This window comes from Centroberyx gerrardi, chromosome 18 (genome assembly GCF_048128805.1).
Source record: "Centroberyx gerrardi isolate f3 chromosome 18, fCenGer3.hap1.cur.20231027, whole genome shotgun sequence".
Lineage (NCBI taxonomy): Eukaryota > Metazoa > Chordata > Actinopteri > Beryciformes > Berycidae > Centroberyx > Centroberyx gerrardi.
The window spans coordinates 11523514-11541797 of NC_136014.1; the positions used below are offsets into that span (position 1 = coordinate 11523514).

At 42.7% G+C, this 18284-nt stretch overlaps 1 protein-coding gene across 1 annotated transcript in view; it reads left to right on the forward strand.

Annotated features, from left to right (window-relative positions):
- The window catches only part of usta (uronyl 2-sulfotransferase a), a 57599-nt gene extending 40491 nt beyond the window's left edge, over positions 1-17108 (forward strand). The window contains exons 4-8 of the mRNA XM_078290088.1: positions 4552-4631; positions 4747-4900; positions 13813-13910; positions 14099-14256; positions 15002-17108. Coding sequence (XP_078146214.1) covers positions 4552-4631; positions 4747-4900; positions 13813-13910; positions 14099-14256; positions 15002-15294 — 783 coding nt within the window. The 3' untranslated portion in view covers positions 15295-17108. The remainder of the gene's footprint in view (positions 1-4551; positions 4632-4746; positions 4901-13812; positions 13911-14098; positions 14257-15001) is intronic.
- The last annotated feature ends 1176 nt before the right edge of the window (positions 17109-18284 follow it).

Below are 18284 nucleotides of genomic sequence, written 5' to 3' on the forward strand. Positions count from 1 at the left end.
TTATGCAGATCCAGACGCGCGCTGCCTAACTTTAGAGATGCTGGTCTCATTAGGTGCAGTTCTGGCTGGCGGGATTGCAGTTTTGGACCGTTCTCCTGCTGGCTCTCCCAGTAGTCTGCTAATGGGTTTGCCCAGGGTCGATGCCTTGTGCGTGGGTTGCCAAACAGTGAAGGTGCCTTATTCGTCTGGAACTTTGCAGAGACCTGCGGATTTGAGCGCGCATAGTGACCCATCTGTCCCTTTCTGTACCGGGGGAACGGGCTCAGTGGGAGAGAGAGGTTTAAGGCTTTTCCTGGAAAAAAAAAAAACACACTTCCAGAAACAGAGAGACAGCATCTTTGTGAGTTTTTTCGGTGTTCATGTGGGATTCCTGTTTCCTGCCCTCTTACCAAAGATGTTAACCCGGCAGACAGATGCACTGCAGCCGTGAACCTTGTGTACCTGCAACGCTCGGCCGCAGATACGCAAACATTGAAAAGGGTCTGGCCCTGGTGCAAGCAACGACTTCAAATAGTTACTCCCTAGTCGCATCTCACCAGCTACGCTCAAAGCAACTATTTGCCCTCAATCAAGGAAGTAGTAGTAGGATGTAGAAAGAAGTAGCTGTAATACCAGAATTTGTTTAGAAAAGGTTTGGTTAGAAGAAATAGCTAGAAGTCATTTTTGATTTCATGCCAGCAATCATTCAATAATGTATGTGGTGGTGTCATTTTTTTTTTCCTAAATGAATATTTCATTTTTGGATGAAACTCTTTCACTCTTTCTCTTTCTCTCTCTCACACTCTGTACTGTATGCACAAGCTGAATCATTCTTTAAGTAGACACCCTTTTCCTTCTAGCAAAGGACATTTCTCAAATGATTTGCAATGGAACTGTTTGAGCGTCCCACTCTCCTACACTATGTATGAGCAGCTGCTGCGTCATAGCTGGACAGTTCAGACAGGGGCAGATTTTGCAAGCATTTCCTTGGTGTAGTTTTGGTATAGTGCCTGACTCCCAAACTTTATCAATACAACAGTTGTACATTATTTAGTTTTTGAATGTGAGGCGTACAGTAGGAGCGAGCAGGAGTTGAGTGCAGGGGCAGCAGCCATAGCATTCTGTGGGGTTTGGCCCTCCCTCCGTTTTCCCTTGATGAGCCCTGCAAGGACGCCACGGGGGCTCAGGAAGAAGAGGGGTGTGTGTGTGTGTGTGTGTGTGTGTGTGTGTTGGGGGGGGGGGGGTGTTGCAGGTATGCCTGGAATCTCAGACTGTCCTCCACTTTCCCCTCTGTCTCTCCCTCCAGCTCTCCTCCCCTCCCTCTGTGAATGAGAGGGGGGTCTGACTAGACAGACCAGAGGGGTGCGTCAGAACAGTGGTGGGTGTGTATTGGGCCTCGGTCTTTTTCCTAAATCACCCCAACACACACACACACACACACAAACACACAAACACACACCAAATGTGTTTAGGGTCTGCACATCAAGCTGGGGAGAAGGGCTGGGCTGGAGTTCAGAGGGGGGAGGGGACAGTAGGGGTTAGTTCTGGGCTAATTGGTCTGGACTAATGGTCAGGGCCGGTGTGTGTGTGTGTGTGTGTGTGCGTGTGTGCGTGTGTGTGTGCGTGTGTGCGTGTGTGTGTGTGTGTGTGTGTTTCCAAGTAGAACAAAAAAATGGATTAATTGAGACAGAGTGAGAGAGAGAGAGAGATTGTGTGTATGTGTTGGGTTCAGGAGGGAGCCAGAGGGATGAAGCGAATTCTACCGGGCTAATGAAAAGTTTTCAAAATTAACATTTTATAGCTGCAGAGATCCAGAGAAAAGTGGAAGGAGAGTGAGTGGAAATGTACTGAGTTTATAGAGAAGAGAGGAGGGAGGGTGTTAAGCTCCAATCTGACTGGGGCCTCAGATAAACTGGCTTGTGTACATAAACAAGTATACATATTACTGTCGCTGTCCAAATAGTCTCGCGATGACGTAACAGCCGCCCATACATAGTTTATAAGAGCAGGACATTCAAACGGTTCCTTTGCTGATCGTTCCAGCCGAGTCCTTTGCTAGAAGAGAAAAAGTCTCTATTTAAAGAATGATTCAGCTTGTACATACAGTTCAGTACAGAATGTGAGTTTCATTCCAAAATGAGACACCTACCAATGGAACAAAGTGACAACTACTCTTATACTCTACTATGACTGATAGCATGGAGTAAAAACAAATAATGGTACTTTTGAAGGATACTAGTGAACATAGTGAACACTTTTACAGACTGGATCCTCCATATTCCAATATTCCAGTGATATCGAATGCTTTAGGTAACACTTCATCCATGTTCCGACATTGATGTATTACATTTTGGGAAATCACTTTTTATATATTCATGCACAGGGATATGCAAACCAGTGGGAAAAAAGAGAGTGATGATGAATCACGGAATGTCACAAGGTTGCTCTCAGCACGCAACCTGAAAGAAGCTCTTGAATCCCACATCTCAGGGGGACCTGCCATCCATATGCAGTCATGTGGTTGAACTTATAGCCAAGGTCATGGCTGGCCAGTCCCAAATGGTTAGTGCTACACTTTGTGCTCACTGCTTATTTGCAGTCAAATGGCTTCAACAGTGTTTAGAGGTCAGACTCGGTTGATGCTCATAAAAGAGGGATTTTGGATACTTTGTATCTACTGGAGTGTTATGATGTAAATCAGGCTCCACGATGGCTAATTGCATTACTTTTGGTATTTTACAATAAGGCACAGTGTATGCAACTACTAATTAATCACTTGCCTTAGGTGAAACGTCATGAATTGTTTTAGCAAAAGATATTCTACAACAGCTGCCTGGAATACTACTGGTTACTGTGGCAACAAGTTGTTGTTCACAAGCCTTTAGGTGCTATGTTTTAAGACCTGCTTGGCCTTCAGTCACCTTTGTGAGCATTGACTGCGTTGTCGATAAGGAGATGTCAGATGTCATCACTGTCAGAATCACTTCATTCGCCAGGTAAATGTACAGGAATTTGCCTTGGCAGCATTGGTGCAGATGAAGAAAGAACAACCAGCACTCATAATGTCCTTTTGTCTTTTAATTAAATGGGCAGCTATAGAGCACAAACGCCGGACGCGTTTCAGCAATAAGCCATCATCAGCGTTGTGTTGCTCAAAGCGGCAGTGACACTTAAATACATATATGCATACAGTTCAATTAATCATTCAATCAATATGAAAAATACATGATCAAAAAGTCACTGTCAAAGAGAAATCAACGTACCAGCTTCCCCCACTCAGTACGGATTAATACCAAGAATACACAATCCACAGCATAAACATAACACTTAGGAAAAATAAGTATCAAGAAAAATAGAACATAAGAATAGAAGAATAGAAAATACAGCTAAATGTCTCTGCACATATATCTCACAAATTTTTATCATTTCAAAATACAGATCCTCTACACAGAGAATGGAAATGAAGGGAGGCTAGCATTGGTGCAGAGACATATCGACTTGCATACTAACTCAGTTCATGTTGACACACATGATAGAGTGATAACAGGACCTTGTGGGTTTCAGTCAATGCGTGGCCTTCAGTCACAGAGACCATCTGAAGGATCGGCAGCGCCTATGACCGTTATTATCGTCACAATTTGTTTTGGTTACTGTGAGCCCGTCTCTCCATGCAGACCCGGGAAGCCCTCGGGAAGGTTTTTTTCATAATAGCGGAGGCAGAAGAAACTTGGAATAATGGCATAAAAATGTTGGCTGTCTTGAGTGTGCATGACATGACCGAGGGGAAACTAGTCCTGTGATTATGAATACTGTGAGATGCTTAAGCGCTCAGAACAATGATATTAACATTGTGAGGCTGTGCAGTCAAGGCAGGCTGTTAGATGCTGAAACGTTGGTGAGATCAGTCTCCAGTGGAAGATTCTGCAAATCAAATCAAGGTGGAGCCATAGCCAAATACATCCACAGCCAAAGTACATTTCAGACATGCTTATGTGCTCAGTACAAACATTCCACCGCTTACATGGGAGTTCTCGTGGCCATTTGATGAAACCTGAAGATGGTGTTTTTGAGATGATGTTTATCTCATTGTTGCAGGAAGCCTCCTTCAGTACAATACACACGCCCCGGGTCTATCAAAATCCACTGCACTGGGAGCTAGCATGTGGTTCTGGTTACCTCCTATTAATGCAATAGTGGTGGATGACCTGCTTGGTTTTCCACCATGACGCGACACACTGGCACATTGGACGGGGATCTCCGCCGCAAAAATATGGATCACAATTATACATATATACCCTTGTTAACAATTACATCCTTCTGTATTCTGCAAAGTGTCTCTAACTGGCGACATATTGGACTATTTCTCGGAGGGAATGCATCACAAAATCACTTCAGTATGACAAATTGTTTCCAATATATAGATTTCCTTTGAGTCAAAATCTTTCTCCAGTATATTCAGGGCAACCAATGTCGGAATGTTTCATGCCAGAATCTAATTTCCAGTGAATTAATTTTCTTCTGTGAGACACGTCAAGTCAATTGTGTGTGTGTGTGTGTGTGTGTTTTCTGCAGGTGGATCTTATGAAGAACATCAGTAACATCCCTCAGCCGTTCCTCTACACACGGCATGTTCACTTCCTCAACTTCACCAGGTACACTTAACACTCCATATCCAATCCTGGGGTAAACAGTATTTAGTGTTTGTTTTATCCTGCCTGTAGGATCATTCTGTGCAGGTCTTAACTGATGTCTTCATGTGTCTGCTAGGTTCAGGATAGAGCAGCCCGTCTACATCAACATCATCCGGGACCCCATCAACCGGTTCCTCTCCAACTACTTCTTCCGTCGCTTCGGGGACTGGAGGGGGGAGCAGAACCACCTCATCCGCACCCCAGGGATGAAAGACGATGAGAGATACCTGGTGAGACCTTTGTCTTCAAGAAAGTGTTTCTCTTTGGAGTAGTTTGGGCATTTTATTTCTCACATCGCTGCTGCTGATCTACTTCGAGCTAAGAAACAACAATTTGCACAAACGCGAGTAACTGTGTCTCTCTGAGTCAGATATCTACATGCTTCAAGCTGTGTTTTGTGTGTTTGTAGGTGTGTGTGTGTGTGTGTGTGTGTGTGTGTTTGACAGCACTGTTGGAGTAAATCAGTGTTCGATAGCAATGGGTTTTTCACAGAGGAGGCTCATGCATTTCAAGTCACGATTTCATTTGTTTCTCAACCAGCATAGCTAAACAAGGGGAAAGTATTGACCGTTCACAAGAATCAACCAGATAACACAAATTTGTGCCTGGCTCTTATCTCTTTACCTAGAAATTCTGTGTTATACATAAAAAGCATTCTTGTGCCACAGGAATGTTTGTTACATGTATTCTCTGGGCGCTGTGGCTTTGAGCTTTGCATTCCTGACTAATAATGTTGGCGATCTGGGAATTCAAGGTCATTGTACTCGTGCTCTTACTGTAGGGCTGGGCAATAATTAAATCATCATTATCATAACATTGAATCATATCAAATCACACTGGGATGAAATCATGATATTGAGTTATTGTGATACACAATGCTGTTGTCTAACGTAATGATAAAAAGCAAAAAGTAATCTCTCATGAAAAGAGATCTGAAACAAATTAGGAAATATTATTTGATAATTTGGGTTTTACTTACTTTACTTTTATTACCATGTATTTCAGTGCGGGAAACATCAATTTATTCAACATGTGATTTTTTATATGTTAGCATATATTGTTATATATATTGTAAATATCGCAATCATTTCTTCTGATGATTGTGATATTAATTTTGTCCACATTGCTCAGCTTAATATTTAAATATTTAAATGTGAATGTGAGGCGTGCACTTTTATATCAAGGAGAAATATGTATATCTGGTCTCACTTGATAGAGTCCCACACTCAGGGTCAAGAGCTCCCCTAGAGGTTCATTTTCACCCTGAATCTTTTTGGCCTGTCTGTCTTCCCCTCTGTGTGCCTTTTCATCTCAGCCCCGTTGCCCAAGGGCCCATTCGCTCTCATACTGTATGTACATTAGCTAAATCAATGCCACGGATGTTTATGGTTTGAAATACTAATGCGTTAGCAGCATTTGTCAGAGCAAAGCAGTTATTTTATGGCCGAGTCACTGGCTTGCCAATAACAGTGCTTTAAATCTGTGTCTGTCTTGGTTCTAAGCCAGCTGGTTTCATAACCATAAGCACAGTCGAGACATGAATTAAAATGTCTTCTACTATGAATTCCATATTCTAGTAAGGCAGCGATGCACACTATAATTATGGAGGCACGCATACTTGAAGGAGTGTTCTTCACCAGGGAGATGATGAACAAATACACACAAGTGCACTAACACAGATCACAACAGATGTAGCACAGGGATATACTGTGATCATATTGACTGCTGTGGCACCAGGTTATAAATATAGTGTGACATCATCCAAGAAAGATCTTAAGAGGAAAATAAACCTCATAATTGATTTCTGTGCTTATTTGTTCATTCATCTTTCGTTCATGCATTCGTTCATTTGATAAATAACATATGCTATGTCATCCAGACCATTTTGTTTCCCTATCCACTTTTACTGATCTCTGTTTGTTGTTATCACATGTCAAACATTAACTTCCTAAATGTTCAAAGATAGATGCAACAGAAGATTTCTCCAATGTGGGAATTTATTATTGAAACCACATCATGTTGTCTTTGAAGTACACATGGTGTAGCTGGAGGGAGGATGGCAAATTGTTAGGCCATGGCAGCCTGATGCTAACCCAATATTTAAATCTGATTTTCATTCCAATTAGAGACCTGACTTAGTTAAACCACATCAGAAACTTAGTACCCAACGTCTGCCTTGCAGAGTTGTTTATCCCTGCAGTACCGTACTTCAGCAATATAGGACATCTCATATTTTAGCATGCCGTTTACAGCCTTACTTTTATTTCAAAGCTGCCATTTATTTTATCTCTGTGTGAGTTTTATAGAGTGCAGAGGGGAAGGTATGTTAGCAGTGAGGTGATGGGTCTATGATCTATGTGGAGACAGTGCCAGCTAATGTGGGGCTGGAGTTCCCCGTAATCCGTACCTTAAGAACAATAAACACCTACGAATGCCTGCATGAGTGTGTGTGTGCATGCGTAAGGGCGGACAGGCTAGTGGGTGCGTTTGTTGTGCGGAAGGATTATGAGGAAGTCGATGGGTGGGCAAAACTGCATTTATCTTTTTAAATTATTCTTAACGGAAAAGATAAAGATTGTGGCAATAAGAGGTCAAAACAGTGATTATATCAATACTGGTTGAAGATCCAGTGACATTGTTTATGAGGTTTAGTCAAGAAAAAAACCTATGAATCAATATCCTCACACATACACACACACACACACACACTCAGTCCCTCACTCCCACCAAGCTGCAGTCCTCCGTACTGTCAGAGGCCCTGAGAGCATATCCTCAGCCATATCAAGAGGCTGACAGGAGGAGTGAATGTCATTCTGGCTTGAGTCTGACTGGGTGTAATTAAGTACTGCACTGCTTTCCCTGGAGTTTTGGACCATGTGAGTTGAGTTATTAAAGTATGCAGACCACAGGGGCCCCTTGCTACAGTTAGCGGGGAGGGGGGAGACTGCTGCTGTAGCCTGGCCGGCTTACCTGTGTGTGTGTGTGTGTGTGAGTGTGTATGTGTGTGTGTGTGTGTGTTCTTGTATTTCTATACTTACGAGGACCAAATGTCCTCACCAGGATGGAAAGATGAGGACAAAGTGAGGACATTTTACTGGTCCTCACTTTTCCAAGGGGTTAGTTTAGGGTTAAAGCTGCAATATGCAAATATTTTAGCTTTGTGTCAGCAAAGTGTTGTGTAAGACCTGCCCTCTTTCCCTTCAGTTCAGTAAGTTTAAGCCCCAACATTTGTGACTCATCTTGATCAGCTGTCTGATGAACTGTGTGGGATAATCTAGCACTGCTAGCTTGCTACGTAGAAAACCTAGCAAACTAGCTAGCATCCTATCTGTCTAGCAGTGTAAAATTCAGTGCTGCACGTTGCTTCTTAGCCCTTTTGTCTCCTTCAGATGGCACCAGCATGGAAGAACTATGTTGATATTTAACTGTGATTTTGAAAGACCTTGCCTATCACATTTTTAGCTTCGCTGTACTTTCTTTTCTTACTGCTTTCCGCCATTGTTGTTGCTAGTAATTCCCTGTGCCTTCAGCATAGAGAGTTTGCAGCTTTGTACAAAATCATATCTAAGAAAAGCCCAAAACAAAAGCCAATTTCAGGCAAACTGGGGGATTTAGACATGTACACACAGGAGTTATAGACACACACAAACTGATGCATAATATATCCTATGTATTTATTGTTATTGTAATGTGAAAAAAGTTGCATATTGTAGCTTTAAGGTTATAATTAGGACTAGGTTTAGGTTAGGGTAAGGGTTAAGGTTAGGTGTTTTCGTGAAGACGGTTAGGGTTAGGAGTTAGGAGATTAATGTAGTCAATGTAGGTCCTCACAAGTATAGTAATTCAAGCGTGTGTGTGTGTGTGTGTGTGTGTGTGTGTGTGCTCTGCTATGTCAACAGCCAGTGTTCAGACTGGCTCTGGATATATCCCCTGCCTGGTGTGCATTAGCCCTGCTGCGCCCTGCCTGCCCTGCGCTGGCTGTATATGAGAGGTGTCAATGAAAGAACACTGTCAGTTCACTAGTCCGGGACCCAGGGAACCTGATGCACGTGTTACTGAGACATTCCTGTGGTTGGCTTAGATTTTCCGTCCGTCCCCGCACCCCTCCCTACGCACACATACACACACACACTATACGCAGATGCAAAGGCATGCGCTGGACACACGCACACAGCAGCACACATACTGTACACACACACGCACACACGCAGGATTGAGCGCATACACTCGAGAACTCATGAACCGTCACTCAATACTCCACATTTCTTCGCCAGAAAACTCATAATGGAATGAAGTGGGTACTAGTAAAAGCCAGCGCCGCCCTCAGCACCACGCTCGCATTTATCTGGTCAATGTTTGAGCTACTGTACAGAATTAAGAGTGTATTTATTTACACACATAAGAATGATACATACAGGAGGAGCAGTTGGCAGTGATTAATCAGCCTCTGCCTCACCACAAAGTGCGTCAGTGTGTGTGTGTGTGTGTGTGTGTGTGTGCACGTGCGTTTGTACCTGCGCGTTTGTACCTGCGGGTTTCTACTGTATGTGTTTGCATGGATACATGTGAGTGTATATGTGTTTGTACGTGTATGTATGGTATGAATAAGAGGCGAAGATTAGTTCCCACAGCTCAAAATACAGGCCATATCAGGCAAGCTTCCCACGGCATCGCCAACTGGAAATCATCTGCACTTAACCTGACACTATCACACACACACACATACTGTATGCACACGCACGTACACAGGGGGAGAAGCTTCCCGGGCAAGTTACATCACTCATGCCCTGGCATGCCTTGGCATCAGATACGGTAAGGCGGTAACATCCGTCATAGGACTGATCGCCTAAGGTGCAACTGACACAAGCCTCTACCCATCTCAGTCATCTCCGCGTCACAGTTCACTGGTCACGTCTACCATGAGAAGTCATATTTTATTGACTGGAAAACAGAGTTAAAATATCAAGTCCTCCCTCGCACTTTTGCGGCCAAGTTTCTGTATGCGCACGGCAAATCCCAGGTCCGCTCCCAACATCTGGGTCAAATATTCGCAAATGCTCTTTTGAGACATTTTTTTTCGTTTATTTCGGACAATAAAAGGAGCGCCACAGTTATAGGAACGTATCTGAATGTCGATTTCATATGCTTTTCTGTGACCGACGGCTTACCTGACACTGTCCGCATTGTTCGGATGCGGTAGCCCCCCACCCGCCTGGCACTCCAAGGAGGTTAAAACAAACGCTGGGAATTATTTGAGTAAATGCTATTTGACCCAGGTCTGCCCCTCCCAAGCTCCCTGACGCGAGTAAGGCAAACCGTCCCATGGGAAAAAGGTTTACATCTTTCACTCTTGAAGCCATTCATGCATACATTCCATTCAGTGAAATGGGAGGCCGTTGGAGAGATTAGCGCCTATTTAGCTACAGTCTCTGTGAGCGCTCGGCTCGCCCTGACTGCTCAGTTGGCCTAATCCACAGTGAGAATAGGAACAATGAGTCTGAGTGTACACACAGGAGCTCCCTTCCCAATACTAATGGCTCTCCTAAAGAGAGTGTGTATTGTCCATCCGCGGTGTGTGTGTATGTGTTTGTGTGTGCGCGTATTTAAAGTGAAGTTGTATATAAATGAGTTGTGGCTGCGTTCCCAGAGGTCTCTTAAATGGCGAGCCGCGAGGGCCCGGTATCAAGTGTCGGAGCAAGGTGGAGGAGGGACTTCCTGGCACCAAGCCGTGTGTGTGTGTGTGTGTGTGTGTGTAGGGGGGGGGGGGGGACAGCGTCACACGTGTCACTTCCGCTCCGCGTTTCTCTCTCTTTCTCTCTTTCTCTCTGTTTCTCATTTGTGTTATAATGGTGATCATGAGAGCCGGGCCGTTGTGCTGCGCTGGGCGAGTTGTAGAGAGAGTCCACCGGGAGTCCATTCTTCCTGTCTGTTTATGAGCTTGGCAAGTGGAGGAGTTGTTTTCTGTGAAATGTAGCTGTTCTGTATCTTTTCTGCCGAGTCCCAGTCAGTTCATGCTTCAACTGTAACTCATATTTCTTTTTAATTCTATGCACGTGGATATAGTTTCTCACACAGAATCAATCTTTGTTTTTTATTGAGTCTCCCAGAGTTGAGAGTATGTAACACTTGGAGATGTGGGAGATTGTAGACTGCAGGGCAGGATGATTGACAACTTACAATTCCCCGTCGTCCACGTACTCAGCCTACTCTGAAGGTTTCATATAAACTCATGATTGATAAAGTAATGAAATGGACAGACATTATTCTTCCTGAAATGGAAAAAAAGGAATAGCAGAAAGCAAATAACGTATTCTTTATATAATAAATCATAGAAAATAGGAAGGCACAGAACGACAATCCATTCTTTAAATGATAAATAAAAGAAAGGCAGGGCAAACAGTCTGGACATAACGGCCCCTCTGACAATAGCACAATGCTGGACTGTTATCTAAACGTTCCTCTGGGGTTCTGTTGTGGTTTCTTTGAAGATCTATCCAGTGGCTTGTTTCACTGATCACCAATAAATACCGTCCCCGGTGCATGGCACAGCACAGAGCAGTCAAACATAAAGTTCAAACAAACCCTGCAGCCCCGCGGTGGATCAGAGACACAATTGTACTATTCAGCTCAAAGGAAAAAGTCACTCACCAAGCGCATAATTTATGTCGTCTCAGCTTATGTATATAGGCCTCTGTGCTTGCTTTCACACTCCTTCCTGTCATGGCTACCTTGATGTAAGCTAGCGAATACTCACTGGTGCTTTTTAATACATCAGTGAGGAGAGGGGGAAAATGAAGTGAAGTTGAGCAGGGTAGCGGAGTTAATCGTCAGTTTCACCGCAGGTCGTCACAGCCTGTATGTGTATTTAATATCATATTAGTCATATGATCTGGTTCAGTCAGTTAGAAAGGGCTTGGGGCCCCCTGGTGTATGACTAATGAAAATAATTAGAGTTGAACTTACACATCCCCCTCATTTGAAATCATTAGTGTGTGTGGGGTTTTTATATTTGATGATGTGCCAAATTGTCACTTATATTAGTGTTTTTGCAGTGACTTTGTGTTTTGGGAGGTATTGATCTATGAATTAGGTCTGATCACATTCAGCCACAATGGAGCCACCACTACCAAATATCTGTTTCCTGATTGTATATATATCTAAACAAGGAGTGAAATACAGAATCAGAAAGTACTTAAAGCTCCCCCCTCCCCCCATCACCTCCTGTGATTGTGTGTGTGCGTGTGTTTGTGTGTGCGCATGCATTACATCTGCATGCATGTTGAGTTTAGATGTATGTGTGCATACAGTGTTGGGCTGCAGATTCCAGGAGGAGAGGCCCAGTGAAGTCAGAGGCTGTTCTGTGATATGAGTCACACTGACTAGTTTAATATGGCTGACAGTGGGGACTGGGACTAATTAACGTCCAGGGTTTGAGTGGATTAGAACGGGCCCAGAGAGGGTACTATGTAATGTACTAGCTACCCCACCTCCCACCCCCTTCTCTGACAGTATGTTTATGTGATCTTACACACAATGCACTCAATCATACACTGCAAAAAAAAAAGTCCATCTTAACAAGTCATTTAGTCTCATATTCAGCCTGCAGATCTTATTGCCAATGAGGTGAGATAACTCCACTCGTTTCCAATGCAGTTTCACTAGAAATTTGTGTCAATCTTGAAACACAGAATAAGGCAGATCACTGCATTACTAATACCAATAAAATGAAACAAGTTGATTTGTATTGGAAACGTGAAATTATCTAACCCCATTGGCAGTTTTTTCCCACTTATTTTTTAAGAAAATTACAATTTTAGTACTTCATAATAGACTAAATTACTTGTTAAGAGTTGGGGTTTTTTTTAAGAGTTTTTGCAGTGTATTCTGTACATAATGATCTCTCCCTCTCTCTCTCTGTCTATGTATCTATCTCATAAGCACACAAACGCTCACACACCCACACACGCTCATATACACATAGTTGCATGCCTTCATACATGTTCATGCTCCTGTCAGTGTAGGTATTTTTCAAGCTCAGTCACCCGGTTCCCAGCGATAAGCCCCGGACCCCTCACTTCTCACCCCAGAACCAGGCTACGTCCTCTGGGAAGCCCCGGGCCTCTGGTCCTGTCTGACTTAACCTAATCTCTGTGATGGACCATGTTGGCTTCAGCAGTTAGCTCTGACAAATTGCTGTGTTTTAATTCAGCCATCACTGACTTATCAGGGCATAAATCATAACCGCAAGCTTTGATGTAGCTAGCACTTTCCATTTATGTCTCTTTTATACTCTTGGCCTGTCAACACCTTTTGCCTCACGCATTTAGTGTGGTGCTGTGTGTGTGTGTGTGTGTGTGTGTGTGTGTGTGTGTGAGAGAGAGTCATGCTTCGTGGAGTGTTTTGTTGCCATCCGTAAAGCTTACGTCACCTGACACGGATTTGACTGCTGGTTCGGCAGCACTCACTGTGGACACGTGGAGACTGGCTGACTTCACTCCTTCATGTGTGTTTTTAATCTTTCCTCAGTTGTTTTTCCATTAATTATTTAATGGCTCTCATTCAGACAAGGGGTGGTTCAAAGTTTAACAACTCTGATCTAATAAGTGTTACTTTATTTTTTTTAACTTCTTAATCATGACAATTTATTTTGTGGAAAGAAAAGGCACCTTGCTTGACCAATACATGATGACAAGCTGAGGACCCTAGAAATTGCTCACGTCTCTGTCTGTGATTTCTGCAGATAGAATATGGTGCTATAGAGAATAGTTCCTCATTATGCTGCACAGGGGTTATTTTCTGAAGAAGATGAACAGACACTCAACTCTATCTTTTCTCATTTGGCAGCTCAGCCTCTAAAAGTAGCTGAGGTCAAGGAGCAGAGCTTATCTTTGCTTACAGGATGTGGTTTGGTGCAATAGTTTTGCTCCAAACAACTATGATGCCTATCAGGGAAGCTGAATTCCTGACAGCATTGGTGAGGAGCTCCCTCTAGTGAGAGCAACACATGATTACAGTACTGTTGCAGTTTCTCTCACACCCTTGCAGCTGATCAGAAGGAAAATACACCATGAAGGGAACAGTACTTACATTTCAATATATTTATTTCAATGGGTTTTTTTTTTATATGTTTGTCTGTTTTCAGGACATCAATGTGTGCATTCTAGAGAATTACCCTGAGTGCTCCAACCCCAGAGTTTTCTATATCATTCCCTACTTCTGTGGACAGCACCCCCAATGCAGGTAATTACAGACTTATATAAAGTAGAATTCTGATTATTACAGAGCATTTTGCATTTTCAAACATGAGGAATGCAGTGATATTTTATGCCTGTTTGGTTGTATAAGGCTACTTTCTCTCTGCTTATCTGTATTTCTGTTTCTTTGTCTTTCTCCTTCTCTCTCTCTCACTCTCATTCTCTCTGCATCAGGGAGCCAGGAGTCTGGGCTCTGGAGAGGGCCAAGCAGAATGTGCTGGAGAACTACCTCCTTGTGGGTATCCTGGAGGAGCTGGAGGATGTCCTGCTCCTGCTGGAGAGGCTCTTACCTCACTACTTTACTGGAGTACTCAACATCTACAAGAGCCCTGGTAGACACACGTTCCAGAACACATTTTTATGTTGAAGTTTCACATTTATAGCAGTAGTTTGCTTCACAAAATCAAAGTTTGGCAGCTATATTTTTGTCATTGTCCAGTGTGGTTTGGGTTTTAGTCCTGATTTGGGAAAATATCCTTTGAATGGATAGATTATCGTGAATTGAATTGAGAATGCATGGTAAATTCCAATTCAATTCCTGGAGTTGGAATTGGAATTGGAATTGCACCCAGCTATAAGGAAACTGGAACTGAACTGAACTTGGAATTGAATGGGAATGGCAGGAAACAGAATTGAATTCCATGAAATTCCATGAAATTCCACTTCTAAGAGAGTTTGTCTTGACTTGCTGATAATGTAATGTATAATGTAATGTATGTATTACGATTACATGTTATGCATCAAATACCACCTGATAGGAACCTTTAACATTTTATAATATTCAATATTGATAATATATAACACTTTGTCTAGTCTCAGGTATGTGGTAAGAAAAAACAAAAAACATGGAATTTCACAGAATTTCATTGAATTAAATTAAATTTCCTGATAATCCAGTTCAATTCCAATTCTGTTTCCTGTAGGTTTTCTCAGTTCCAGTTTTAGTTCCAATTCCTCAGTTGAACTGGAATTGATGAGTTCATTCATGAATTGACCCCAACCCTGATTTACACTATTTCAACTTGCATGTCAATGACTTCCTGGTCTTTTTGTTTGTTTCCACCCTCTCGCCCGCAGACTACAAGAAGATGGGGAACATGACTGGCACGGTGCGTAAACACACACCCACTCTGGAGGCCCTGCAGGTGCTGTACCACCGCATGCGCTACGAGTACGAGTTCTACAACTTCATCCGCGACCAGTTCCACCTCATGAAGAAGAAAATTGGCCTCAAATCTGTCTCCCGACCCCCCGCCTACTCACCTGCTTTCCTGCGAGAGCTGGCCCTCCGGACCCCCGAGCCTCTGGACGAAGACGAGGAGCTGGACACAGACCTGGAGGACGCCAACAGCTGGCTGGTTCATGCCTAAGGGTTGCTTCGGTAAACGGTGGACATAGCCAACCGCTGATTGGCTAGAATCGGCCGGAGACGGCTGGAGGCAGCCTGAGGGCGATGGGGAATGCGCCCTGTCTGTCAGCATTCCCAAGGAAAGTGCGGCGCGTTTGGGGGTGTGTGGATCCTGATGCTCGTGTTTTTACGGGCTCCGCTTTCCATCTGCGATAGACTCTCTGCTCAGCGCTGAGGACTGTAGGATTGAGTGATTGGATGGACAAAGTGCTCTATTTAAAAACTGACCAAGGACAATGGAAACTAATTTTATCTCTGTAAAGCTCAACTTGCTTGACTCAAGTTTGATTTTCATTTGAGCTTGTTTTTGTGTTTGTTTGATGTGAGACACCTATCATCGCTGTAATCTCCAGGAGAGATTAGTGCAAGATGTGGATGTGTAAATCTGTTGGGAAATGTTATCAATGGTGGCTACAGGGACATTTACTATAGGAGAGGACTAGACTTCAAGATCAATAGAGACATTGCCCAAGGTGGAGGGTTGGTAGATGGTGAAAGGGCGAATGTCCAAAAAGCTGGAAAACTTAATAGGAAATAGAGGGTATCCATGACAATTCCCTATTTGAATATTTTGACTATTTAGTTATTTGTCCATTTTAAATATTTCTCTCTCTCCTCTCCCATTTGTAAGGGCCCTGCTTTTATGTGTTATAAAAAGTGCCAAAACATTTTATGTATATTAGACATCCAGGACTGTTGTAAGTGCCAAACCTCACTAAGAGATTCAGTAACTATGCGTGACAGGAGCCTCTGCGCACAGTTGGGGGAGTTGTTACATAGTCAAGTCTATTGTTACAGTATCAGTTTATTACAGAGTTTGTTTAATTTGTAAAACATGAATGAGGGTCAAACAGTAAGCACTCAATTATGAATTCAGAGAATTCCAACTATGTGTGCGTGAATGATTGGATTTGACCAAACCAGCAATGTATTTTAGCATAGATTTATTATTTGGGACAGGTCATTGGTTTTAACTTTGTGGAGGAGAATAATAATATGGGCTGGGTTGAGAGTTGAAAACACTAAAAAGCTTTTCTGGAGCATATCTTGTTTAATCCAAAGTTTCAAAGATTAGCAACTGAATTTACCAAATGAAATATCATTTTTTCTACTGAGAGGCATTACAAAACTGTATGAATGTACTGCACTTTGTCTAAGTTGGCTTTTCAGAAACTTTTGCATCAAAATTAGGGATTTGTTCACAAAACTGGATTGCTAAACTAACCAATTAACCTTTAAGTTCAAATAGGTTGATGTTACTGTTAAAGGGTTAGTTTTAGTGTGTATTTGCATTCTCCAAATATTTCTGTTTTTCCCAGCTAACATCAATGTTGCAGTTCCCCAATTTCACCAACGGCTATTCATAGTGCATGTTTTTCATCACACGTCATCCAGAGACTACAGTGACCATAAGCTAATATTTGACTCACACGCCTATCTGTCATCTATTTCACTCTGCCATTCTAATCTCCATTATGTGTACTTATTCATTGTCCTGTCATGTTCAGTGTTTCCTTTTTTGCCAGTTTAATTTATTGTTTTGTATTCATTTACATTCCAGATAAGATTCTCAGGAAGGAAAAAAACATGTTTTATTACCTTGATCATTTGTATCTTCGGTTTCTGACAGCTATGAAGCTTTTCCTGGCATTTAAAGGGGAGAACATGTCCAAAATAAAATTCTATCAGCAGCTGAAAACTGAACTGGTTAACAACAACTAATGCAGTCCATCATTTCTTCCCAGTCTTCAAAATAAATGTCTTCTAACTATTGCAGCTAATGTCTCTGCTTTACTTTAAAGATGGTTTGTTTGTTTCTGAAAAATGGTCAATATGCTGTTTGTTGTAGCCTCTACAACCCATCCAGAATGCTGCAGCCTGCCTTTTCTTCAACCTCCCTAAATTCTCCCATGCCACTCTTGTCTTGCACGTCATCCACCAGCTCTCCTGTGGCAACACGTGTCAGATTCTAAACTTTAGTGCTGGCATAAGCGCCTACTGCCTCCAGGCCACGGTCCAGCTCTGCACGCCGGTCCGTGCCTGGCACTCTGCTATTACCAGATGCTTAGCTCTCCCTTCCCTGCAGCGGCCTGTCCATCACTCCACCCAGCCTCCACTCTTCTACCTTCTGGCTCCCCAATTGTGAAATGACCTTCCCACCCAAGTCAGGACTACAAAGTCTATCCTCTGATATGAACTGATAGCTCACCTGTTCAAGAAACACTTCATGTTCCACTCTCAGCCACCTTCCTCCTCTACTTGCACCTCTACTTGATCTTGGTCCTGTTGTTAAAAATGTATATATCCGACCCAATCTTATTTCTTTACCCACAGGAATATTTGTTAAATCTATTGACTTGGCATTGTGGCTTTGATCCTTGAATTCCTTACTAATGGTTGCTTCTAATGTTGGCAACCTAGGAATTTACATTTATTCTGCTTTTGCACTCACTGTAACTTGCTCTGGATGAAAGCGTCAACTGGATGCCTAAAACATAAAAGTAAAATGTATCACCAACAAACTTATTCTAGTAGTCTGACTGTAGAAAAATGCTGCAAGGCAAAGAAGGAAAGGTTGCTTAATAATTACAGAACATGCCAAAGGCCAAATATCAAGCAGCTCGCCTTGATTCAGGACAACTGTATGTTTTAACAATGTAACACAGGCTGCACAACTTTGACAGTTATGATCATAAATAACCCTTCAGCTACTTTAAGCATTATGTTAACGCTGTTTAATTTCATTCTCTGAAATAAACTGCATTTATCAACTGTTTGATTACACCTCAGACTTGGAGTTCAGCCACATTCAATTTGGTGTAACTCCTGAACACGACCAGCAGATGGTGTGCCACTCCAATTTTTGCTGAAACACTTAAATCGACCCAGTTTCTTATGCACTCAAAACAACTGGGTATGGTGCGCTTAGCTGCCAGTGCCAGTGCCTAATAA